The sequence below is a fragment of the Mytilus californianus genome, unplaced genomic scaffold (genome assembly GCF_021869535.1).
Source record: "Mytilus californianus isolate M0D057914Y unplaced genomic scaffold, xbMytCali1.0.p SCAF_7, whole genome shotgun sequence".
NCBI classification, from domain to species: Eukaryota; Metazoa; Mollusca; class Bivalvia; order Mytilida; family Mytilidae; genus Mytilus; species Mytilus californianus.
Window position 1 is genome coordinate 99,669,681 of NW_026262723.1, and position 27,109 is coordinate 99,696,789.

General features: G+C 32.3%; 2 protein-coding genes across 4 annotated transcripts; one reads left to right on the top strand and one right to left on the bottom strand.

The window, feature by feature from the left end:
• LOC127707410 (THUMP domain-containing protein 1-like) lies at positions 1–5,897 on the bottom strand. Of its 3 annotated transcripts, none has more exons than XM_052211902.1 (4): positions 5,827–5,897; positions 3,684–3,755; positions 2,122–2,332; positions 1–1,219 (listed from the first exon to the last, which is right to left on the bottom strand). In XM_052211902.1, exons 3-4 carry the CDS (start codon positions 2,323–2,325, stop codon positions 41–43), a joined length of 1,383 nt encoding a protein of 460 aa, XP_052067862.1. In that variant the 5' UTR covers positions 2,326–2,332; positions 3,684–3,755; positions 5,827–5,897; the 3' UTR covers positions 1–40. The 3 variants fall into 3 exon arrangements, with proteins under 3 accessions (XP_052067862.1, XP_052067861.1, XP_052067859.1); XM_052211901.1 differs by lacking the exon at positions 3,684–3,755 and adding an exon at positions 4,993–5,121; XM_052211899.1 differs by lacking the exon at positions 3,684–3,755.
• A 59-nt stretch (positions 5,898–5,956) lies between these two features.
• Positions 5,957–26,627, top strand: LOC127707407 (uncharacterized). Its single transcript, XM_052211893.1, has 10 exons — positions 5,957–6,027; positions 8,750–9,293; positions 11,227–11,316; positions 11,734–11,787; positions 16,540–16,626; positions 17,260–17,673; positions 18,026–18,121; positions 20,690–20,819; positions 22,046–22,160; positions 24,306–26,627. Exons 1-10 carry the CDS (start codon positions 5,969–5,971, stop codon positions 24,430–24,432), a joined length of 1,716 nt encoding a protein of 571 aa, XP_052067853.1. The 5' UTR covers positions 5,957–5,968; the 3' UTR covers positions 24,433–26,627.
• The last annotated feature ends 482 nt before the right edge of the window (positions 26,628–27,109 follow it).

Consider the following 27,109-nt stretch of genomic DNA (forward strand, 5'->3'; position numbering starts at 1 on the left):
TGACAAGGTAACTTGTTTTATTCAAATCTAAATTTTGTAACTAAAAACTGTCCATTACACTTTCTTTCGTAGTTAAAACTTCCATCACACTTTCACTGGTTGTCCCCATGTCCATAACACTTTCACCTTTAGACAATGCATCCATTACACTCTCTTTCCTTTCCATGCTTTTCATAATAATAGTTTCAGACTTGGGTAAAGACTCCATTACAACTGTTTCACTTCTTATCAAATCTTTCATGACTACAGTATGGGTTTTTAATAAATCTGGGTAATCTCCCTTACCTACATTTTCCATGACAACAGTACTCTCCCTTGATAAACTTTCTCCTTTTCTTTTTCTCGACAGATTTTTACAACTAGTTTCCTCTTGTTTTGCTGTTTCAGCATTGCAGTCTTCTATTTCAGGATAAGTTTCAAGGTTTTCAATGTTAAGCGTATCGTTTGTTTCAAGTTTTGCTGTTTCTTCGAGAGTAGAACAAGTCTCTGTGGGATTACAAACATCTGGACCTTCATCCTTAACTGTTTTTGAGTCATCAGATGTTTTTGCAACTTCTTCTTCATTTTCAGCACATGGCGGATCACCTTCTGTGTTTGATTTGTTGGTTTTGTCTGCAGTAGCAATAGCTTTGATTTTACTAACTTCAATCAAATTATATTTTTTAAATTTAAAGAAATCTTTCACAACACTCATACAACATAATTTACCTATAATTTCAACCAGAATTACATAGTCTGGGTTTACATGATTAACTCTGTGGAGGGGATTAAAGTCTTTAACTATATGTCCTAACTTTGGAATAACTGCTTCTCTAGAAATTTCATTATTATTTCGCCTGGTAAAAACAGTAGTGTAACTTAATCCTGACCCAAAAGGAGTTTCAAAATACTTTTTAAATAAAACCTTCCCACAAGCTTCCATATCATCTAAACGAGCTTTACATATCTCAGCAATAGGAAGCATCCTAATGGCATATCTAGATTTCTGTACACCACTTGCACAAATGTCTGATAAGATTGTATGTGCTAGTGTGCTTGGATCTTCTAAAATTGTTTTGATAAAAATAGTATTTCTAGACTTAGTGTTAGTATTCTGAAATCGTCTTTCTTTTGTTTTGACTTGTTTAATGGCATCTACTTCTTTCTTCATGGCTGCTTCTAAGTCCTCATCTTCACTATCACTGTTGTCACTATCTTTTTGTTCAGCAGCACTTGTGGTCTAAAACAGGAAATTAATTTCATTAGTATAGGAAAACATGACTTATTTATTACTTGTTATTTGCTCTAAACTATTTTTCAATAACTGCAAGTACTCTTAGATCAGCACTATGTGTCTTTTGTCTTTTTGTAAGTTATGTTTTGTGCTTCGTGACAATCTAATGAGTCGAGCCTTTTCCTACTGACTTTTACAGTTTGTTCTTATATTGCACTGTTGCACAATTGTCACAGGTTAGAGGACGGTTTAGTGCTCAGAAACATTTTTGATCTAGCCACATTCCTTATGTGCCTGTCCAATTGGTTGACAATGAACCTTTGATGAGTGAACTATCACATCCAGTCTGTATTTTTGTTACTTAGTTTTCTGCTTTGTATTGATCTGAAGAGTTAAGCCTTTTTCAACTGATTCTTATAGTTTGTTCATATGTTGTGCTGTTACACCACTGCTCCAGGTTAGGGGAGGGCTGGGCGCCAGCAAACATGTTAACCCCAACCCCACCACATTCTGTATGTGCCTGTCCCAAGTCAGGAGCCTGTAATTCAGTGGTTGTCGTTAGTTGCTGTGTATCATATTTGTTTTTCGTTTATTGTTTTGTACATTAATCAGACTGTTAGTTTTCTCGTTTGAATTGTTTTACTTTTGTCATTTCCTGGCCTTTTATAGTTGACTATGCAGTATGGGTTTTGCTCGTTGTTGAAGTCTGTATGGTGACCTATAGTTGTTAACTCTTATCTCATTTGGTCTCTGGTGGAGAGTTGTCTCATTCGTAATCATACCAAATCTTCCTATTTTTATATCACATTACATGTTGAAATGGCAAACTTGAAATAATAATTTCCCAACCGTCCCTGGAAATATTTGTAAATACCATTAGAAAAATTAAGAGAAGCTGACATACATACCTCTTCTGGTCCATATAAATTATCAGCATATTCATTTAACAAGTTGTACATTTCTCTAACAGCTTGTTTCTCGTTGCCATTACAAGTAACAAGAAATCCTCTCATGTCTGTGTCCAGGGAGTTTCCATGCTGTACTTTCTTGTGAGCACATTTTAAATAATAAGATTTTGGTCTTTTTTTTCCTCTACCTTGTTTGTCACTCATCTTTTGTCTGAAGAAAAAATCACAATAGAGTTCATTTGACCGAAATGAAATCTATAATATCAAATTCATTCTTAGACGTTGGAATTGTTTGTAATATTCCACCATCTTAAAATATTTTGAAATATCATCTATCTGTTATGACAAGCCTTAACTGTAGGCTCCTGTGAGCCTATATATTTCACCTGTTAGGCATTGTTACTTTAATCAGCATCATCATACATATGATATATCAATTTTTTTTAAATATTATGTTTACTGCAAGGTGTTGTATGGGATTAAAGTAAGCTGATAAAAACATCATTAAACCTATTATCTTCAACACAATTTTACTAAAAGCTTAAAATTGCATAAAAAGTCTTATATGCCATGTATGCATTTAATTAAATCTTAATTGCTGAGACCTTCTAATAACAACTAAGATGAAGAACAGCAATAAAAGCACTGTCCCTTAGATAATGAAATGTTAAGATTTCCTTGTATATCATGTATATGTTGGATATGTTATTTCATTTATTTGCACATCCATCCCATACCCCTATTCCCCCAAAAGATATTTGCACCAATTAAACAAGTGTTAAATAGTGATTTAATTGCTTTTAGATTTTTACTTCAAATTAAAAACTTTTGAAGCAATATACAATTATAAGTGAAAAGATCAATGGTGATGAAACAACAATCTAAGATGACAAGATGACTATTGTAAAATCAAATTTAATAGAAATTGTTGTGTCAGGTGCATCAAAAACAAGCTGGGTAACCTATACCTTTTATTATAGTTTTGAATATAGTACAATGTAAACTACATTTTGGCAAAGTTTTAAAAAATTGTGTCACTTTTTGTTTATAACCCCATACTACCTTAAATCATCATACACCTTGTCTTTTGCCGTAGACTGAAAGTTACCCTTTACCATGTTTACATGTCATTTGGTTATTTGTGTTATTGGGTTGCAGTGTCAATGATGTACCGGTAAACCACACATCTCATTATATTCATTTATATCAGAAGTACAGCCATTACATCATTTTGTAGATAATTCAACGTAGATTTATGACATAACAAGTTTCAGTAGGATCGACAATGGCAAAATCTAAATATAAAGAATGTCATTTTGAATGTGTTACCGGTATATTAAAGTCATGTGAAACTTCAAATTTAAAAAAAAAAGTTGGTTATGTTTTATATACTTGAATGGCTAAGTTTTACTATAAAACAAGTGTACATGAACTTTCTTATAAAAGAAAATCTTTGATATCATCAAAATCTTCATAAATGTACTGCTATTGAATAATTGTCTTCCCATACACTAATTCACCAATATTTTTCCGTATGCAGTGACCTTAAATGCGAGACCTACCGCTAAAACTTGGCCACCGCACAGCGCAAGTGCAAGGGGAAAACCGTGATGAAGAATGTAAACAAACATGCACTGAAAGGTAAATAAGAATAACTGATTCTGAAAGAACAAATTTGATACAAAAAATCATTTAACAGTTGTTAAGGAAAAGTTTAATTAACAAATGGGATTGCATGGAAAATAAAAGGAATAAATATCATGGCTCCATTAATTCACTTATTTGTCACGAGCTCCACATGCTCTTTGTTGATTGTTTATCAATGTCATGATCTGGTAAACTTCTGCAACAAACTTGAAAATTAATTAGCTTGTGATCAACAATCACTGAATGAAATATTATTTGTTGATAATACGTTATAGATCCATAGATTGTTAATAAATATAAAAAAATGTACATGCAGGTTTGTTTAGTATACATGTATGTGCATGCATTGGTTCAATAATTTCGATAACATTAAAATTACCAGAAACTCGTTTTATATGACATGTATGACATGTATTACTTTAATGTATATAGGATTTTTTTTTTGTTAGAGACAAAGTGCCTGTGGATTTGAAGTGTGGTAGCTGGCAAAAATACTCCTGAAAAGACTTATTAGGGCTTGATATGGAATTATCAGAAAATAGCTCCAGAAACAGAATCCCCAAAAGGGATTAAGAAAGGCAGTGTCTGCACATACCCACATGCGGGTACGAATAGTCAAATTGCCATTCATAGGCTACGCGTACCCATATCCGGTTTTATAATAAAATGCCATCGGATCGGGAATGAAACGTGAAATATGTACGGAAATTATCGATAATTTGGGGATTTCGTGTAGAACGAGTGAAGAGTATGAAAAATAATATTTTCAAATTGTATTTATTAGATGATACATAATAAACATGATAAACATTGCAAATTAAATGCACACTGATGGAAAATGAAACTGTACAGTCCTTGTAAAAGAAAAACATGATAAAAATTATTACTATTATAAAATGTAAATGCAAATTTAAAGAATAAAATTTTACTGATTTTGAAAAATACCCATATGAGAATTATTAATAATCTTTTAGTAAAATGTAAAACAGAAACTGAAATTTTAAAATATCTTAAACGACTAAAATTTAAGCTTCCAAGTAACAATTTATAAAAGTAAACCATTATAGGTCATCATAAACCATTATACTGAAAGAAGACATATCCTTAATATCATGAACGGTTTACAATAGAAAAACTAGAAGTATTCGACAAAAAAAAAAATATACTTGTCTAATGAATGAAACACGGCAAATTCGATTTAAAACTACAATTTAAAACAAATACCTTGTATTGGGTCTTTTTCCTGTCGAACTTGTTTGGAATTTTTTGCACCGTGAATACAGGAAAAATTTATTCTGTTAAACTTTAATTCCTCTTTAATTTGTGTTTTTCCAGTTCTCCTTTTCTCTGCAACTGCAATTGAGTCCGAGTTTCTTTTATACAATTGTATAAAATTAATCGACTGATAGTTCTGAACAAATTGTTCCAATTCATGATACTTTGAAATGTCTTCCCCACATGTATATCACTCTCTTCCATTTTAAGAATATTTATTAACTGAGAAAAACTGTTCACTTACCTATATATAAATATTTATAAAAATTCTGAGTAGTTTTAATCAATTTATTCACTAATTGCGACATATTCCGTATATATTTCACGTTTCATTCCCGATCTGATGGCATTTTATCATAAAACCGGATGTGGGTATGTGTAGCCTATGAATGGCAATTTGACTATTTGAACCCGCATGCGGGTACGCGCAGACACTGCCATTAAGAAAACCTATAACAGAATAAGATATCTGTACCTTATTATGCAAAATGGGGGAAAAATTGGATACTCTGCGCAATTTGGGAACTTAAATACTTTAGACATTGTAGTACACTTTTTCAGCTTTTAATCAATTTAACTTATAATATACATGTATGTATATGTCTTATGAAATAATTAATTTACAGTAGCAGTCTTGTCCTTTGGTAAACCATTATAATTGGGTTTTTTTTTTTTGACTGATTGATGAAAAATATAACCATCATGATTGGTCAAGGATTTATATAGTTTAACTATTTACTGTATAAATCCTTGCATTGGTGAATGAAGCACAGCTATGTTTACCTGTTTCTGATGCAAAAAGGAGTGTGTGCTTTTGAGCTCCCACAAAGTCTTACACATATGGAAAGATCTAGAGAAACTCAAGTTGTATGAAAGGCAATGAAATAATCCGAGAGGTTCCGCTTGTATTTCCCACATTTTAAAGATGGCGGACGTATCTTTGGATGATTACATCCAGAAAAAGAACTTTACTGTTCAAATTAGGTACTGAACAAGCATTTTACAGAATTCAAAAGGGATTCTTGTCTTTTCATCAACAACAAAAAACAAACAATTATCTTAAATCCAATTATGGGCCCACGAGTAGCATTACAAGAAAAACATAAACCAAAAGTAGCTTCATAGAAATGAAAGCAAATTTAAGGAAAATAACGATGGATTACGCTCTCACCAGGACAATACCCTGAGTGTCGTGATCGAAAATATTTCATCCCTACTTTTCATTTTAAGAAATCATGAATAGACTGATATATTTTTTTTTATATATTCATATCATTATAGAATAAACAATATTTTCTTAAATGTCATTTGTAACATTATTCCAATGTCAAGTCTGCATGGTTCATCTTAGTTCGGGATAAACACAATTCAGCTGTCCTCTATCCGCCAGACATGTTCTGGCATAAATATTTTTTGTACTATGTCTTTTATTTGTCATAATTTTTTCCCGCTGATACACATTATTACTATGGCTTCCACTAACAAAAGTTCCATTTTGAGCTACTGTTTGTTTGCAGTGTTTACGATGTCTATAAACATTTTGTTGCACAATACATTGTTTAAACAGTGCCCCAGATACATGTAGCTTCAACTGGTTGGCAATTGCGATACCATGAAAAAGTTGTGTAATTTCAGAACTTATCTGGATTAAAATAAAATGCGATAAGGTGTATATATCCAGGCTTTCAGGAAAATACCGTAACCCATGAAGGATCCTTAGTATTACCTGATTCGCCAATGGCAAAATCAAATCTAGTAACTGCTCCGTCATTCTGTCCATCCAAAAGACCTTGCGTAGAAAACTTTAATGAGTTTTCATGGCTTCTATGAAGGGAAAAGATTGTATATGTATATACAATGACATTGTGTGTTTTTGTGACAAAATATGAGAAATAAACAAGTACTGGGTACATTTTACAATGAAGTATATATCCCATAAAATTCCCACATTATGCAGAACTACAGGCCAGACAATTTAAAAAAATTCGGAAGGGTTCCGCGGAACCCAGTGTCTCGCCTACTTTTTCTGTTAATCACAGGCTCAACAAAAATGTGGAAGTAAATCAATAAAAATATTCCTCTTGATACTATCTTTTGATTGTAAGAAGCTTCTGTCCAAGTTTGGTAAAAATCCAGGATAGTTTATGAATCTAATAAATGTTTTAAAACTTTAACTGCAGACTGAATGTAATGTTAACTGAAAGAAAACAAAATTTCCTTCTAGATACTAGCATTTGATCATAAACAAGCTTCTGTCCAAGTTTGGTACAAATCCAAAATAGTATAAGAAAGTTATTAAAATTTTAAAAACTTTTAACCACAGAGTGAATGTGTTGTTTCCTGGCAAAAAATCTAAGTTCATTTAAAAGTAAAATACGGAAAAAATGGATTTATTTTTTTACAAAATTTCCTTCTAGATACTAGCATTTGATCATAAACAAGCTTCTGTCCAAGTTTGGTACAAATCCAAAGTAGTATAAGAAAGTTATTAAAATTTTAAAAACTTTAACCACAGAGTGAATGTGTTGTTTCCTGGCAGAAAATCTAAGTCCATTTAAAAGTAAAATAAGGAAAAAATGGATTTTTTTTTTCTCAAAAATTCCTTCTAGATACTATCTTATGATCATAAACAAGCTTCTGTCCAAGTTTGGTAGAAACCCAGGATAGTTTAAGAAAGTTATTAAAATTTTAAAAACTTTAACCACAGAGTGAATGTAATATTTCCCGGCAGAAAAACTAAGTCCATTTATAAGTAAAATACGGAAAAAATGGAATTTTATTTTTACAAAATTTACTTCTGGATACTATCTTATGATCATAAACAAGCTTCTGTCCAAGTTTGGTAGAAATCCAGGATAGTTTAATAAAGTTATTAAAATTTCAAAAACTTTAACCACAGAGTGAATATTTGTGGACGCCGCCGACGATGATGATGCCGATGCCGATGGAATGTAGGATCGCTATATCTCGCTTTTTCGACTAAAGTCGAAGGCTTGACAAAAATGGTCAAAAGGTACATGTTTCATGTATTTATATAGGGAAAATTGGATGCCAAAAGTAAAGTGAAATATATGCATACGATAATGCTACATCATTGTTTGTTGGCAATCGTGATAGAACAGAGTATATTTCCTCTCTTAGAATTTCGATTAACACAATAATAATTTGTCAGTTAGTAGTATAAGTCAATTTAGAATTTAAGCATTATTATTACATTTGTATGTGTGTTATTCTTATAATACAATGTAAAACAAAAGAGTTATTTTCATTTTTTTGTTTAGTATTATTTCTTTTCTTGAAGACTGAATGAAAATATGCAGAGAGAAACCAAAAATTTTACAGGCCAGCATTAATCTATATACATATATTTTATATGTATGCCTATGAGCCAGATAATTAAAAAATAAGGTGCCTTTCTGGTAATGCAACATCTTCATATTTTGAAGAAATGTTTCATTTTGGCTTCTCAATATCCAAATTAAGCAGCTTTCAGGGGTTTTGCAATTAGATATGCAGGATTATATTTTTGTTCAATTGCTGAGCTTTTTATTTTAAACTTAAATTCTGTTAGATTACATATTTGAAGGAGATACAACCTCTTAACTGTTGTGTATCTGTATACACATTATGCTATTTTTTAATAGGTTGTATGAAACATTGGGCAGCAACTTCACAACTCTGTTATTGGTATTAATTTTTATTTTAGGAATGTTGGTAATGAAAGCAGAGCAGGCAAAAATTTTGTAAAAGGAAAAGTTAAATTTCAAAAACAGGCAACTCGGTCTCCAAGGACAAACAGAGTAACATTTAGAAGTCCGAAGAATGTTATGATGCAAAAACAGAGAAATGGGCGTTTGTCTCTGCAAACTAAAAAGAATAATATTATATCTTTACAAACTCGTAAAAATAAAGGACTACAGGATAAATCAAATATCAAACCGATTTCTGTGTCGTTTCCAAATAAAAATCTGTCTGGTTTTAATAAGACAGTTTTTGATGCAAGAGACAAAATCGCTGCAGCCAAACGTCCAAATGATGCACGTGACAAACTAGCAGCCAAAGCTAAATTATCTGATGCTAGAATGAAAATTCAACAAAATAAAAATAAACAGAACAATAATAGTGGACAAGTTATTGTAACAGGACTTGGTAAAACATTCAAAACAATCAATACTGAAGTAAAAACAAATCCAAACTTTACTAGAACAATTAATTCTGGAGTCAAGACAAATACTGGGTTTACTAGAACTGTAAGTATTCATTGTCTTTGACTTTGTATGACTAGTCAATAGTTCTTATCATATTAGACATCATCCTTTGAAGGGACCGTGCTTAAATGACCCTAAGATGTGGTTTTTGTCTCGCCTGTGCAGTGTTCTCCCCAGGCCGATATGACGCTGCGGTCCCGCAGCGCCTTCAAAATATTTTCGTTGATCCCGCAGCGCCTTAATTGGCCACTGTCCTTTAATACTTGATCCCGCAGCGTGTTAATTTTCACATTTTAATTATAAATGTTGGTTAAAATTGTCAAGTTGCTGATTACCGCTGAGAGGTCGGTCAATGTTGCGCAATAACTGATAACTAGCAAAAGTCTCTGATTTACCTGTTCAAGCCTTATCAGACTATGTAATCAGGTTATAGCGTAAATGATCATCAAGAAGATAGATATTTTTAGAAGAAAATAAAAGTTTTTAAAAACTTCAGTGCAAAAATTGAAGAAATAGATCGCAAATACATTGTATTTACGCATCGTCTGTGTGCGATACTTGGCCATTTAAGTAACAAATTTTTTCATTGGTCGAGAAGAAGAATCTATTTAAACACGACCAATGAACATGATGAATACAAGCGATAAATTTGAATACACATTACTAAAAGAAATTTACGATGAAATTTATGAATGAGAGTATTTGTACGTCAAAAAAGTAAAATAAACTTTTATTTAAGATAACGAGGAGTGATTTATTTTATTAGAAAGTGAAAAATTGTTGCTTGCAAGTAAAATTCGTCTGTCAACTGTCATGTTTTAGAGATAAAATAATTTTTAACATCGATCGTTAATTCGTCCATCGGGAAATATATGTATGGAATCGCTGCAGCATTTGTATAATGTCACTAGTAAAGAATTTCACTGGTTTTAACTTTGACGAATTTGTCAAGTTTCGTTTATATCTACCTGCCAAAGAAACGTTTTGACAATTTTACACACGGAAGCGTAATGTCAAACTACAGACACTGGTCAGCTGGTTCATTACAATTTTTTTGTTTTAAAAAGTTGTATACCAAACATCTTAAACATAATCAATTTTAATGCTGAATCAACATGTTCTTTGCAAAGAAGAAATGGTTAAGCGAAAGGCAGATGATGTTTTCAACCCTAAAGAGGATAAAGACTGAGGAAAAGGCTGTCCAACAAAATTACAAACTGTCTTGTTACTATATCTCTAGAAGGAACAGAGAGTAAAGAAATAAATATTTCTGAAGCTTTCAGCATTGGAAGGCCCAGAAGAAAATGAGGATTTTTCATGAAATATATATACATTTGACTTATTTAATTGACTGTGATAAAAATGCTTTTTGTGTTTAAAATGAATTTATTTCATATATATATTCTTATTCTTTATCATGTATATTAATACTGTGGTTTATTGCATGTAATGATTTATGACCGATTGCTTCAGATCACAATAGTTCACTCTAAAATAGAGTTACGCGCCTTGAAATTTTGCGCCTTAAAAAATTTCTGGGGAGAACACTGCTGTGACAAAAGTCGCAGAATTAAAGACAAAAGGTGTTGCTTTTATACCAAAAAATAAAGGAATTTTACAGAGTAGTCTACCCTTAAACCATTTTAAAACCATTCTGATCATTTGACATGTTTTAATCAAAAGCTACAGTTAACTAACTTATTCTAACTATGATATCAAATACTAACAAAAAAAATCTATAATACTCTTTTTTTCACCTATCTATATGGTAGCATTAAGTATGTGGTTGCAATTATCAGATTGATTTGAAGCTAAAAAAAAAAATATTTACTTTGAGAATCAAAAATTGTTTTTGAAAGTTTCAATATCTTCTTCGACCTCCGTCCATAAAATTTTGTCTTCAGTAAATCATTTACATTGTATGGAAAACTTTCTTGATTACAATATTGATAATAAATTTTTATTTCTATTTCAGATTGGAAATCAAGGAAATTCTTCAGGAGGTGTCCAAATATCTGGTAATTCCATGACAATAACAAGAAATGTTAATAATGCTCCGACTCAGGTAGGTTTTTATCATTGTCTTCATATTTGGATAGAGGATAGCTTATCTGTTTAAGCCTTACATTTTAATCTTAAAATCTTTATATACTATGCCAGGATACAAGTGAGTTTTATTATAGTACAATTAATTTCAATCACGAAATGAATTTTGGATGTTAATATCACCATTGCCATATCATTGGTCTTTATATTTATAAAAAAAAAAGAACAGTTGTCCCAGTTGTGATGTCTTTCTCGCCCTTTGATGAAATTTTAGCCGAGAAACTCCCTCTCGTTTTCAAAATCATAGATAATCTGTCAATAAACAAAGTATGTGGTTGCATTATATGATACTTTTTGAGAACAAGCTAAAGATGCAAACTTTAACGGATGGCCTGGGTATTCAATTATATGCAGTAAACACAATTTTTTATTGTAGATGAATACCGGTAATCATAATAATGGATCTACAAATTTCAAAATAACAAGAACAGTAAGTAAGAATTTTAAGATATAATGTTTTTTTGTTTTATAGATTTGAACAAAGTGCTGTCAAAATTCCAATAGTCACTGGCTGGACAGCTATATCACAGCCAGTGTTTGCCTATGTTTGTGAGTACAGTGTGGTAAACATATGTGTATTACCATACTTGTCAAGAAAACCATTTTTTTTTTAATAAGGAAAATCTCCTACAATTATAGACAAAGGGAGATTACTCAAATCAAAATATTGTTTAAATATGTTTCCTTGCTGTTCACAAAGGAAAATGAAAGCAATAATAAGTGTCTGAGTGCTCCAAAGCTCTTCCATTGTTTATTAGAGATAAAACACAGTTCAGTCAAGGCATTTTTTATACGACCGCAGAAAAATTTTTGTGGTCGTATATTGGTATGACGTTGGCGTCGTCGTCCTCGTCCGAAGACACATAAGTTTTCGCACTCTAACTTTAGTTTAAGTGTATGGATCTCAATGAAATTTTACCATAAGGTTCAATACCACAAAAGGAAAGTGGGGATTGATTTTGGGGGTTATGGTACCCACAGTTAAGGAATTAGGGGCCAAAAATAAGCATTTTTGTAACTTCCAGACATAACTTGTATGTAAGTGTATGGATCTCTCTGACATTGTACCACAAGGTTCCATATCACAAAGGGAATGCTGGGATTGATTTTGGGGGTAATTGCCTCCAAATTTTAGGAATTAGGGGCCAAAAAGGGGCAAAAAACAAGCATTTTTCTAGTTTCATGACAATAACTTGTGTGTAAGTGTATGGATCTCTCTGACATTATATCACAAGGTTCCATATCACAAAGGGAATGCTGGGATTGATTTTGGGGGTAATTGCCTCCAAATTTTAGGAATTAGGGGCCAAAAAGGGGCAAAATACAAGCATTTTTATACGACCGCAAAAAATTTTTTGTGGTCGTATATTGGAATGACGTTGGCGTCGTCGTCGTTGTCCGAAAAACACATTAGTTTTCGCACTCTAACTTTAGTTAAGTGAATGGATCTCAATGAAATTTAACCATAAGGTTCATTACCACAAAAGGAAGGTGGGGATTGATTTTGGGGGTTATGGTACCAACAGTTAAGGAATTAGGGTCCAAAAATAAGCATTTTTGTAACTTTCAGACATAACTTGTGTGTAAGTGATGGATCTCTCTGACATTGTACCACAAGGTTCCATATCACATAGGGAATGCTGGGATTGATTTTGGGGGTAATTGCCTCCAAATTTTAGGAATTAGGGGCCAAAAAGGGGCAAAAAACAGGCATTTTTCTAGTTTCTTGACAATAACTTGTTTGTAAGAGTATGGATCTTTATGAAATTGTACTACAAGGTTCCATATCACAAAGGGAAAGCTGGAATTGAGTTTGGGGGCAATTGACCAAAAAGCTTAGGAAGAAGGGGCCAAAAATAAGCATTTTTCTAGTTTCCAGACAATAACTTGTGTTCAAGTGTATGGATCTCTCTGAAATTGTACTGCAAGGTACCATACCATAAAGGGAAGGCTGGGATTGATTTTGGGGGTAATTCCCTCAAAATTTTAGGAATTAGGGTCCATAAAAGGGCAAAAAAACAAGCATTTTTCTAGTTTCAGGACAATAACTTGTGTGTAAGTGTATGGATCTATATGAAATTGTACTGCAAGGTTCCATATCACAAAGGGAAAGCTGGGTTTGAGTTTGGGGGTAATTGCCCTAAACGTTTAGGAATTTGGGGCCAAAAAACAAGCATTTTTCTAGTTTCCAGACAATAACTTGTGTTCAAGTGTATGGATCTCTCTGAAATTGTACTGCAAGGTACCATACCTCAAAGGGAAGGCTGGGATTGAGTTTGGGGGTGATGAATCATAAGGGGGTTCAAAAAATTTGGGGGGGGGGGGGGAGTTTTTTTTCCTTTTTTTTCTTTAGAATTTTCCATTTTTAGTTGGTCATTTCTGATTTATATATAAAAGCAAATAATAATGATATGGTTTGAATTGGTAAATTAATTTTTTTTTAAGTTCTTAGACCACTTTCATTCTGTGTCAGAAACCTATGCTGTGTCAAATATTTAATTACAATCCAAATTCAGTGCTGTATCAAGCTTGAATGTTGTGTCCATACTTGCCCCAACTGTTCAGTGTTCGACCTCTGCAGTCATATCAAGCTGCGCCCCAGCGGAGCATTTTATTCTAGTTTCATGACAATAACTTGTGTGTAAGTGTACCGATCTTTATGAAATTGTACTACAAGGTTCAATATTACAAAGGGAAAGCTGGAATTGAGTTTGGGGGTAATTGCCCAAAAAGTTAAGGAAAAAGGGGCCAAAAATAATAATTTTTCTAGTTTCCAGACAATAACTTGTGTTCAAATGTATGGATCTCTGAAATTGTACTGCAAGGTACCATACCACAAAGGGAAGGCTGGGATTGATTTTGGGGGTAATTCCCTCAAAATTTTAGTAATTAGAGGCCAAAAAAGGGCAAAGAAACAAGCATTTTTCTAGTTTCAGGACAATAACTTGTGTGTAAGTGTATGGATCTTTATGAAATTGTACTGCATGGTTCCATATCACAAAGGGAAAGCTGGGTTTGAGATTGGGGGTAATTGCCCTAAACGTATAGGAATTTGGGGCCAAAAAACAAGCATTTTTCTAGTTTCCAGACAATAACTTGTGTTCAAGTGTATGGATCTCTCTGAAATTGTACTGCAAGGTACCATACCACAAAGGGAAGGCTGGGATTGAGTTTGGGGGAAATGAATCATAAGGGGGTTCAAAAAATTGGGGGGATTTTTTTTTCATTTTTTTTCTTTAAAATTTTCCATTTTAAATTGGTTATTTCTGATTTATATATAAAAGCAAATAATAATGATATGGTTTTAATAGGTAAATTAAAAAATTTTAAGTTCTTAGACCACTTTCATTCTGTGTGAGAAACCTATGCTGTGTCAAATATTTAATTACAATCCAAATTCAGTGCTGTATCCAGCTTGAATGTTGTGTCCATACTTGCCCCAACTGTTCAGGGTTCGACCTCTGCGGTCGTATCAAGCTGCGCCCCAGCGGAGCATTTTATTTTAACTTCAAACACGTTTCAGTAAAGGCAATCTATTCAGAAAACCAAACCGTATTTTTCAAGATTTTTGCCTTAGTGGTGAGTTCTAATGTCAGCGATATCATAGTAATATAACTTCAAGCTATGATATAAGGCATTCTTTGATTTGTGGAACAACAGCTTTTTGAATTTTTGAATTTATGATATATCTGTTATTACCACTGCAGTAAATCAAGTATGGAAAAGTTTACTTCCACTTTAAAAAAACAGGTTATTCTGATACCTGATTTTTATGTTTCAGTGATAAAACTTGGAACAAAATGTGAAATGTATTTACATTTTTATCAAGATTTAATGATTTTTCTTATTATTTCTTGAGAGTAACAAAGGATTACTAACATAACTAATTTATTTATTTTTTTTAATTTTTCAACACACCAGTGACTTCTATATAAAAATAAGAAGATGTGGTGCGATTGCAAATGAGACAACTCTCCACAAGAGACCAAAGGACACAGAAATTAACAACTATATGGCATTCAACAATGAGTAAAACCCATACCGCATAGTCAGCTATAAAAGGTCCAAAAATGACAAATGTAAAACAATTCAAACAAGAAAACTAAACATGTAACGGCCTGATTTATGTACAAAATAATGAACAAAAAACAAATATGATATACAGCAACAAACCACAACCACTGAATTACAGGCTCCTAACTTGGGACAGGCACATACAGAATGTGGCGGGGTTAAATTAATTTGAAGGCCCTAACCCTCCCCTAACCTGGGACAGTAGTTTAACAGTACCACATATGAACAAACTATGAAAATCAGTTGAAAAGGGCTTAACTCATCGGATGGATACAAAGCAGAAATACGTCTAACAAAAACACAGAGTGGACGTGGCAGGGTACTTATACATCACCACAACAAAAAGACACTAAGTACAGATCTGAGAGTACTCGCAGTTACTGACAGCTAATTCAAAGCCAATAATAACTGATAAAAAAATCATGCATCTAAGACTAAAATATCAACAGTACACATCCAACATCCAATGGATTTAGTGTAAAGACATCATTAACAGTTAGAGAAAAACATGACCTTGTGCAATGCCAATACAGGTATCAACAGATTGAAGGGCCATGAATGTGCATATGTATATAAAGATAATGTTTAGTTTGATTTTAATTTGCTGATAACAAAATCAATATTAATACCAATAAAAACAATATTCAAAGATCTAATTACAGTTTTGAATTGGTAACCTTTTAGAATAAGTTTATTTAAAGGATCAATAAGTTTACCCGGATCGTATCTCAATTTCCGGGGCTCTGTAAACAACATCTGCGTAAAAATTAGGATGTGCTATCCCGTTTGAAATAAGTTTTCTACAGGTACAACCAAACTTCCAAACCAAATCTTTATATTTATGGAAGAATTTAGTAAAGGTTTTAAGTAATTTGTGGTGATGAAATCCCTGACTTAATAATTTACCAGTACTACATAGATTACGTTCATTGAAATCCAAAACGTCACAACAGACACAGGCATAATGAACGAGTTGTGATATATAAACACCATAAGATTTGGCATTTTATTTTTATGCAGTAATTTTAATTAATCAATTTGTAAATTCAAGAAATATTTTTACTACCATAACTACATATATTTAGTAACCATATTCCTTTTTTTTAAGCTTGGAGGTCAGGGATCTCGACAAGGTGTTCAGATGTCTGGTAATGCCATGACCATTACAAGAAATATTGACAATACACAATCTCAGGTAAGCAATGTATCTTGTGTAAAGTTACTTAAAGTATCAGTTCAGACTTGTAGTAGATGTAAAACAACCATATAAAATAATAAAACAAAAAAATGTTTGAGTTTTTCATGATTCAAGTCAGTAAAGATTCACATAAATTTAGGGGACATCAAAACTGTAAGAGACTTATTTTGAAAGTTGTTAATTCCAAAAGATTTTGACAAATACAGCTAAGGTAATCTATTCCTGGGTAGAAAATCCTTAGTAATTAGAAAAATTCAAACTTTTGTAAACCATTAATTTATAATTATGACCATATCAATGATAATTCATGTAAACACAAAATTATTGCTTTTACTACATAAGTATAGCCAGGTAAATGCACAAATGTGCCAAAAAGGCTAACATGGAGGGAGATATTCATAGATATGAACTGTTCAGTGATTTGATAACAAATTTGATATCAAATAAAAAAATCATTATCTTTTAGGATATATTTATGTCTTAATAATTTTTCAGGATTTGTGTAAGCTTAGAAAGTGCATTTTGTCTATCAATTCATAAATTGGATGATACTCATATATTTCAAATTAAAAATGCTCTCAAAATTCTCTCAATTCTCTCTGTAATAAATAATTACTTATATGCCTTCAGAATGTACAGATAACAAGTGGAAGAGGGCCAGTTTTTAAAGTCCAAAATGATGAATACGAAACTGTGGCAGATCCTTTGGTAGAGGAGTATTATGATGAACCTGTGGGATACCATTATGGTCAACCAAAAACACATGTCACAGAAAAAACACTGACCGTCAAATATCCACAAACATTACGTCCACAACCTATACCTGTTATTACTTCTAAGCCTCCAATCAAACCCGCACCAATAGCTGTGAAAAGGAAAGCCCCAACACAGGGACCACTGAAATTTGCTAGTTCAGGTCCTCTGAAGTTAGCGAGTGGACCATTAAAGTTTGCTAAAACTACCATGGTAGCAGATATGGTTGATGTTATTAAGAAACCTAAGTTAATAAAACAGGAAATTAGAATGGCCATTAATGAAGACCAGGTGAGGTTCACAAGAGGTTTCAGGAGGTTGTTGTCTGTTTCATTAAGCATCTAACTTATTTATTTATCTATTTCTAGTCTTTTTATCAAAATGGAATATATTCACACTTTTTTACAAATATAGGTACTTCATTGTAATGTATGATAAGGTTGTGTTCAGATGAGCCAGGTATTTAAAGTCAGTTTCAAACCCTGTTTGAATTGTTAGCTCAAATTATGTGCCATTGTTGAATTTAACACTTAGTGAAATACCTTCCTATCATTTTTATATCAAAGAACTCAGTTAAACCTCTCTAGTATGAATTGTGACATCAATTTACCTACTTACTGGTTACATAATTTATACATTTCAGGTACCAGATTTAGCACAAACATTGGTCAGTCCATTACAAGGATATAAGATTTCCATTACCAATCTCCATCCTGTCGTCAGTCAAGATGATATTGTTGTAAGAGATCTTCTTTGCTTCATGTTATTTTTTTATTTTAAGAGTTTAGCAATTTGTTTTTGTTTTGTTTTGTTTTTAAACTATTTTTTGTGATTTGTATAACATAATATGAAATATATTTAAAGGCATGTCATCATACAGCTTTTAACAATGACCAATTGTCCTTACAGTATACAACCTCTGTGTGGGGGGGGGGGGGGGGGGGGGGCCTTTTTTTTTTGCGCCTATCCAGCTTACACTTTTAATCCCAGTCAACCAACACAAGGTTCATGACGTACAAATGAACAAATAATGGGACATTGACCAATGAAATTCATGTTAAATTGATCTAGGAGAATTGCCCTCATAAGTCAAACTTAATTTGTAATATAAACATGGCCTTCCATCTTGCCTCAATGATTTTGATGAACAAAATAAAGTTTATTGGAGATGATGATTGGTATTTTTATGCTACGGTGGGGGCATTAAGTTTTACCCTTGTCCGTCTGTATGTGCATACGAACGAACGTACGTACCTATGTCCCATAATCAGGGTTTAAGCTAGGATTTTGAGGGCTTTAGTCACTTTTGCGCGAGATGAAAATCAACACTATTTTGGGTAACAGCAAGGGACCAAGGATGTATTCATATTACTAACTATACATCTTTGTCAGACTTTGAAGGACTAAGGCATATCGTAAAAGAAGCTCCTGTTTAACTCGTTGATGATGATGGAAGTTTTTAACGTGAAAACATTTCTGAACGTTTTGAATAAAGTTCTATCTTTTTGATCGAAATTGAACGTTTTATATCAAAAATGACAAAAAATAGGATCATTTGACAAAACTACGACAAACGAACTGCAAATTATGATCGTTTTAGAAATATTGAAATTAAAAAGCGAACTGTCCGGGGGAAAACAATTTTGTTCAAATGACGAAACTACGACAAACGAACTGCAAATTGTGGTCTTTGGCCTTGAGAAATATTGAAATTAAAATGCAGACTGACTAACTTTACTGGGGAAAATAATTCACCCTATTAGTGAACCATCCGATGGCTGTAAGCGGATTAGCTGTAATCACAAATTTATAATACCTGTTGTAAATGTTAATTAGCTGAGGGTCATAAACTTGTCAGAAACATGTAGACAGGTAGAATTATAGCATTTTCATGCGAAAATATTTTTACACTTTCCAAATTTAAGTGACGAAATTGATTTGAAATACTTTCTTCATTTTGAAAACAGTTTCGTAAATTACGAAAGTGACGAGCGCTAGCAAAATCACTGCCCATAATTGGTTTCCGTTCTCTAACTTGAGTTTACCTGAACCAAATGTTATGAAACTTATACACAATGCTTATTTCCACAAAACACAGATCAAGTTTGAATTTTGGTGGCGTCAATTTAACTGTTCTAGAGTTATGCCCCTTTATAAATGGAAAAATTGCAAAATATTTAGTTTCCGTTCTCTAACTTAAGTTTGCCTCAACCAAATGTTATGAAACTTATACACAATGCTTATTACCACAAAACACAGATCAAGTTTGCATTTTGGTGGCATCACTTTAACCGTTCTAGAGTTATGCCCCTTTACAAGTGGAAAAATTGCTAAATTTTTAGTTTCCGTTCTCTATCAAACTTAAGTTTGCCTCAACCAAATGTTATGAAACTTATACACAATGCTTATTACCACAAAACACAGATCAAGTTTGAATTTTGGTGGCGTCACTTTAACCGTTCTAGGGTTATGCTCGTTATAAATGGAAAAATTGCAAATTTTTTATTTTCTTCTAAATATCAAGTAATTTTTAAAATTGGAGTTATCTTCCTTTGTCCATTATTATAGTTGAATCAACTACAATCAATGCTTTATACAATGCAATGTTTAATTTTGACTTCCACTGATAAAACACAGATCAAGTTGAATTTGGGTAGTGTCACTTTAACTATTATTGAGTTATGCCCCTTTATAAATCGAAAGATTGCAAAATTTTTAGTTTCCATTCTGTAACTTAGGTTTGCCCCAACCAAACATTATGAAACCTATACACAATATTCATTACCATAAAACTAAGATCAAGTACAAAATTTTTGTTTATGTTTTCTAACTTTAGTTTGCTTCAACCAAATGTTATGAAACTTATACACAATGCTTATTACTACATAATACAGATTAAGTACGAAATTTGGTGGCGACACTTTTACCATTCTTGAGTTATGTCCCTTTATAAACATAAAAATTGCTGAATTTTTCGTTTCCGTTCTCTAACTTTAGTTTGTCTCAACCAAATGTTATAAAACTTATACACAACCGTTCTAGAGTTATGCATGTTTACAAATAGAAAAATTGCTGAATTTTTAGTTTCTGTTATTTACTTAAGTTAGCCTCAACCAAATGTTATCAGACTTACACACAATGCATATTACCACAAAACTCAGATCAAGTTCAAATTTGGATAGCGTCACTTTTACCGTTCTTCAGTTATGTCCCTTTATAACTATATAATATGCCAGCGGGGGCATCATCTGTGTCCACAAGTGGACACTATCCACATTTATTTCTGATAAAATACACCTGATTTTAGGAATTATTTGGTGCAGTAGGAGCTATGAAAAGAGCCAGACTTGTTAAGGAAGGTATAGGAGAGGTTATGTATGTACAGAAAGAAGATGCTGCCAAAGCTATACAGAAATACCATAACAGAGAATTAGATGGTAATACTTTCTTTACATCTGATTATTTGGGAATATTTAATGGATTATATGTGCCATTATGTAGATATAGAGTTTCTCCAGACTTAGTAGGGAATTAATAAAATTACAAAGAGTCACTCAAGATTTAGTGATTAGGGATCTAATAAAAAATGTGGAGAGATACTCCTTTGTGAGTAGGGATTTAACATAAATACAAAGAGATACTCCGGACATAGTTTGAACGGCAATGATATAGGGAGAGATTCACAAGAGTTTGTTTGTATTGTACATATATAAATACTAAAAGAAATTGTAGATTTAGTTAGTAGGGAACTTATGTAAATGTGGAGTGATACTCCAGGTTTAGTGAATAGAAAACTAATATGATACAAAGAGATTCACAAGACTAAATAAATAGTGAACAAATGAAATAAAGCAAAACTAGAATACTGTGAACAGAACTCACAAATTGATAACCCCTGCTCCACAAATGTTTCAAATAAAAAACAAAATAGGAGATGCACAATGCATTATATGGTTGATATTGTTGGAAGTTTCAATGAATTCTGAAAAGGGATTGAGGAGGATTAGCAGATACAAAGTATGTATTCCCAGATAAAACAATGTCAAAAGTCCATGAATTGCTAAGGAAACTCCCTAAATAAATGGGTTCAAAAACAATATAGAGGTGCTTAATGGCTTTATATGGTGAAGATTCTGGGAAAATTCTGATTAGGGTATGCGAGTAGGAGTGGATTCAAATGTGTATTGTCGTGTGCAGATATGACAAAGTCCTTGTCATCACAGGCACTTGTCTCAAAAAAAAAAATCCTATATGGATAGTCCATCACTATACTGCCTGCTTCAAAAAGTGGGTTATAACAAGTAAATACAAATATGTCTTGGATTAATTGCCCTTGTTTACACTGAGATAAAAGCAATGTTTACTATGTGACACATATTCTATAGCTTTAAATCAGCTAATAACTATTTGATCTTGATAATAATTTTATTTTATTTTTATATTTATTTTGGAGTTGCCTTGCCCTTAGGACATCACACATTCATATAATTGTTTAGTCACATAAAACTAGAAAATAAACTTGTGAGTAATAGTATAATGATAAACTTGAATTAATGATAGAAGCCAAATATACAATGTTTATCGCTTATATTCCATATCTTAACCAATAGCAACATGTGAGAGTTGATGTTAGAATCATTAATAATTTTAATAACTCTTACAGGTATTCCAATGCAGGTAAAATTGGCAGTTCCAAAGCAAACACCTGTCCCTAAACCAGTGATACCTACAGCACCTTCAGAGGACACACCCCCTTCAGCTAAAGCTGAACCACTCAAGTAAGTTCTTATCTTAGACATATTTTTTCTCTGGAACGTACACCTTGGTCCATATTACAATTAAAAAAGTGTAACTGCATTTACTATGACAATCAGTTATCTTGTTGTCAAACATTTTAAAGCTTAATAATTGATCAAAGTGTTATTTTGAATTTCAACAGAACAGATAGATTATATGTGATGTTAACCTTGGGGCAACCATCAGTAATCTCTTATAACATAGAGGAACAAGTTTGTCAGGAAGGACTTATAACCGTAACATTTCATCGTTATGACCTTAACCTGTGGTTTAACCAGGTACTCTGAAACTTTTCTTGGATAAACGTGAAATAATTGTTACTGGAAGTTCAGCTAGAAGACAATTATAATCATATTATGCTTAGCAAACCCCCTCCCCCCCTAACCAAAAGGATTATTTTATGTTTTATTTTAGGAATGACTGTAATATTTTTTCTGTCTATTTGAAATAACCTCAAAAATGTGGTGCACACTTTTAAATTCAGTGTGCACCACATTTTTGAGGTTATTTCGAAATAGACAGAAATATTTCAGTCCGTCCCTATAATTTAATTCTGAATTCCAATTTTAAGGAGTAAATCATGAAAAAACATTGATGATGTCACGGTCACATGACAAAATTATGTCTATGAGCTGATAGACAAAATCTTTCAGCCAATCAGAAGACGTGTTACATCCAAAATTAAATTATTTACTGATTTATACAAACAACCAAATTTGTATTCTGTTGTCTCATATTGTATTTCTTTTCTGTAGTCTCATATTTTTATTTTGTCTCCAGTCTAATGTTGTATATTTATTGAGTCTCATAAAGTGAAATATTGTTTCTGTACTTTTAGTATGAGGTTGTCTTGAATTCTTGTGAAGTTGTTAAAGTGGTCTGCAAATACTCCTGTTTATGCCTCTAGTGTCAGTGATCAAAACATTCTGAGTCACCAGTGGCAGGCTTACTAAATTTCTTGAGACATATTTTTATTTACCTTTTCCAAAGATCAAGGTATCAATATGCAAGCCTTCCATTGATAAAATGAAATGTTTATGATCCCATCAGCCTTTTATTTTAACACGTGTAATTTTTCATGTAGAATTATGTTTTGTGTGTATTGATGAGCAAGTCCTGACAACCCACACTTAATTAAAGTAAAACTCTCCTAATAGAGCAAATCTCAATTATTAAAGTCCAGATCTCATCCATGTAATTGAGCAAATACCAGCTCCGAAAAACAATACCAAATGTAACATAAGGGGTATTTGTGTGTAAACCAAAAACATAGTCTTAGCAAAATCATACTGGCTTAAAGCAGAAAGATATTTTAAAATGAATAATAATGTTAATATAAAAACAATTAATCAATCTAGTTTTGGCCAAAGGGAAACACTCAGCATACAAGACAATTTTGAGTTCCTGCCTGAGCAAGTCAGCTTGCAACCTCCAGTGTAAGGAAGAACCTGCCTGCCCGACAATACGCCAGCCGGGGAATGTGAAGCGAGGGTTCTCCACTTAGGTGATGAGACTAGGCGTCTCATCTGCAGCCAGGGTGTGCGAGGTCTGCATGGGGATAGCCCATGTGCTAGAAGAGTAGCATGGGTCTATCAAACTGGCGCTGGAATAAATTTGATAAAATTTGTCCCCGAAATGCTTGGGGATGAATGAAATTTTAGAAATAACCAGTGATAAAATTCCATCAAGGTCCAAAAACTCAGATGGAAACAGCTGAGTGCCCCCAAGGATATACTAATTGTTGTGTAATTAATTTTTATAAGATCTGGTATCATTATCTGCATTTCCTCACCAACAGTGATTATTTATGACATGTATCTGATTAAGAAAAGATTATAGTGCCTCCTAGTGAGATTCCAGTTGTAACTTCAAAGTGTCAAATGTCAGGGAAATTAACCTCAAGATATAACAAGTGGTCCCTGTATGTTAATTAAATGTATCCAGAATGTCAGCATCTTTATTATCACATTAATTATTAAGTGTAAGCTGGAAAGGCTGTTTGTATAAACAGTACTTATATTACATATAAGTACAATATAAAAGAAACTTTTCATGGTATAGAATAAAGAATAAGTACAATTATATATAAAGAAAATAAATTTACCTATTGAATTTATCTTTTCCAGGTTGTTTAAGGGAACAAACAAGAAAGTACCAGAGTCTGATATAGAGACAGGCACCTTGCACAGAGCATTGTTTAAGACTGGTGTTACACAGCCTTCAAAACTTGTTACTTTTACTGTAAAAATATGAACAAAATGATCATCTCATTATTCATTTTTGTTAATCATTATTCTGAAAGGGAAGTTGGTGTATACTTTTATTTTGGTAGGGAATGGAATTTTAGTAGTTTAAAATGGTTTAATCGGCTATACAAAAAAACTCATTTGGTTTATTAGAGGATATTTAACTTCCATCTGAACCAACTTGAATATAACAAAATGGTCTATATGTTTTAAAAAAAAATGACAATTGGTGAATTATTTTTTATCAAGAATCATTGATTATAACATCATTTTTTTATTGGGAATACTGATAGTACCAGGCATTCACCTTTTATGTTTTGTGGATTCATAATTATTTGTGATGTCTCAATTTTTGTGGTTTATTGTGGGTATAGCTGAACAACAAATTCAATTGTTCAATGAAGTACAAATTTCTTATGTGCTTGTATTCAGACTTGGGTCCCATGAAATGCAGTATCTAAGAAAATACAAATTTTTCTTGAATCCACAAATATTGGTACCCACGGAGATAAGTTAATCAACAGTAACTTCTGTTTCATTGATGATCTGTTGTCATTTGGAGTAGTTACCTTTGTAAAAATTCCCTACATATTTATTTCCTAAAAACAGTGAACTGATTGTTACAGTATACCTTATAACTATGTAGAGTTTGTTTTAGCTCAATTATTGAAATATAAAACTTCATTGAAAATTGATATTATAATAAATGCTTGGGTTTTGTGGTTTCTAATTTTTCTAATTTAATCTCTTGCGAGTCCCACAGTAAGAAAATTGCATTTAATTTTGAATTAAAAGAGTTTCATTTAAAGATACCAAAGTTGTTTTAGTTTTATATTTGAAACTGATTCATGAGGAGAAGTAGGTCAAATATAACTTTTAAAAGCGTTTTCAAGATATGACATTCGCTGTAGTTGAGGAAAAAGCCAATACACTGACTAATTTATCCATATCCATTGAGATGAAATCCAGAAATTAGAAGAATGATAAAAGTGACAATAAAGGTGTAGTCTAGATATATATGTTTTTTAATGAATGCAATAAGGACATTTACTTAAGCATGTTAAGCAGTTGACTAGAAAGAGATTTTTGATACATAAGTATTTACCATAGACTGTTAGGCTTATTTATGTGCCATGCACCATCTACATCAAGTTATCTTAATAAAAACATTTATCATATCATTACATATGAACATGTGTATAATGTCATCACATGTGTATTATAGTGTTGAAAGTGGTGTTAAACACCAATCAATCAATCAATCACATGTGTATTATGTTATAACATGTGGATAATGTCATTACATGTGTATTATGTCATTACATGTGTATAATGGTTGTTGTTGTGATTATATCAAACATGTATAGTGATGCTAAATTTGATATGTAAATTTTAAATCTCTTTACATCATCCAATTTTATGAAATTGGGACAGAAATTCTTCACAATCCCACCTGGTGTTTACATAATAATTTCACTTTTGTATTGTATTATTCAAACATAATTTTAAATTGGTAATTCTTTGTGAAATAGATAATTTATTTGGTGACAGTACAATTTGAATTAACACCATTGTTCTATGACAGGTCCTATAATTCAGACAAAATTCAGTTGTGTGATAAGGGTGAAATAAAAAGTATGAAAAAGTTATTAATAGATTTATTAAGTTTTAATTTGACAGGATGTTCTTTAACTATTATGATTTTGTTATGCTACTATCCTTCATTTATGTATTATTGTATGAATTTACTGAAAGAAAACAGTGCTGTGATTCTAGAGCACCTGGCAGATAGGCCAGGTGAGATGTAGCCATAATTTTGCATTCAACGGTTATCATTAAGACTTCTGAAATATTTTATCACTTTCTCTCAAAATTGACATAATACATAAAAACTTGGTGGGAGATGAGTATGTATGTTTTACTTTGTTCCAGTCAGATAAAAATAGGATGAACAAAGCCAGTTCATTATTCTCATCAGTCAGTTAATAGATTTGACTTGATACATATGTACAATGGCCAAATATGTCTCAACTACAAGAGAGATAAATATGAAAATGCATAGTAAAGGTTTCTTACCAGTCAAGCAGCAAACATTGTAGTGATGTCTTTAAATAACGAATTTGTAACTAAGATAAGTAATACAGACTGGTGTAAGATTTGATATATTTTGACATCTTGATCAAATAAATTGTTACAATATGATGCATAGTGGTTTATTTACGTCTTGTAGAGGTTAGAATATTTCCAAATATCAAAATTAGTAATTGTTCATCTTAATGATTAACTTTTGATAACATACCTCTGGTGCAGATTTTTGCAAAAATATACCCCTGTGATGTAGCAAGAAAACTACTTACTTACCTATGATACAAATGAGCAGATTTAAGCTAACCTTTACCATAGAGATATTACAAGCCAACCCCTGCCTAAGCATCTGCATTTGATACTTTTAAACACATTTTTGCCAAACTGTACTTCAGCTAGTGCTATAACAAGACAACACCTGCTTCCACACCTCAGATGCCACTGAACAGATGTTGGCCAAACTTTACCTCAGTGATATTAAAAGACCACCCAGCCTACACACAATTGATACAACTCAACATATTTTGACAAAACTTCACCTCAGTGATATTAAAAGACCACCCTGCTTACTTACCTGTGATACTACAGCATTTAAGCCA

What these genes read in the sequence shown, in the direction of transcription:
- LOC127707410 (XM_052211899.1), bottom strand. Translation starts at nt 2,325, where the DNA reads ATGAGTGACAAACAAGGTAGAGGAAAAAAAAGACCAAAATCTTATTAT. An exon ending in ATTTATATGGACCAGAAGAG is followed by an intron (nt 1,220 to 2,121) that starts GTATGTATGTCA and finishes TTCCTGTTTTAG; the next exon opens with ACCACAAGTGCTGCTGAACA.
- LOC127707407 (XM_052211893.1), top strand. Translation starts at nt 5,969, where the DNA reads ATGGCGGACGTATCTTTGGATGATTACATCCAGAAAAAGAACTTTACT. An exon ending in ATACTGGGTTTACTAGAACT is followed by an intron (nt 9,294 to 11,226) that starts GTAAGTATTCAT and finishes TTTCTATTTCAG; the next exon opens with ATTGGAAATCAAGGAAATTC. An exon ending in TGGCCATTAATGAAGACCAG is followed by an intron (nt 17,674 to 18,025) that starts GTGAGGTTCACA and finishes TATACATTTCAG; the next exon opens with GTACCAGATTTAGCACAAAC.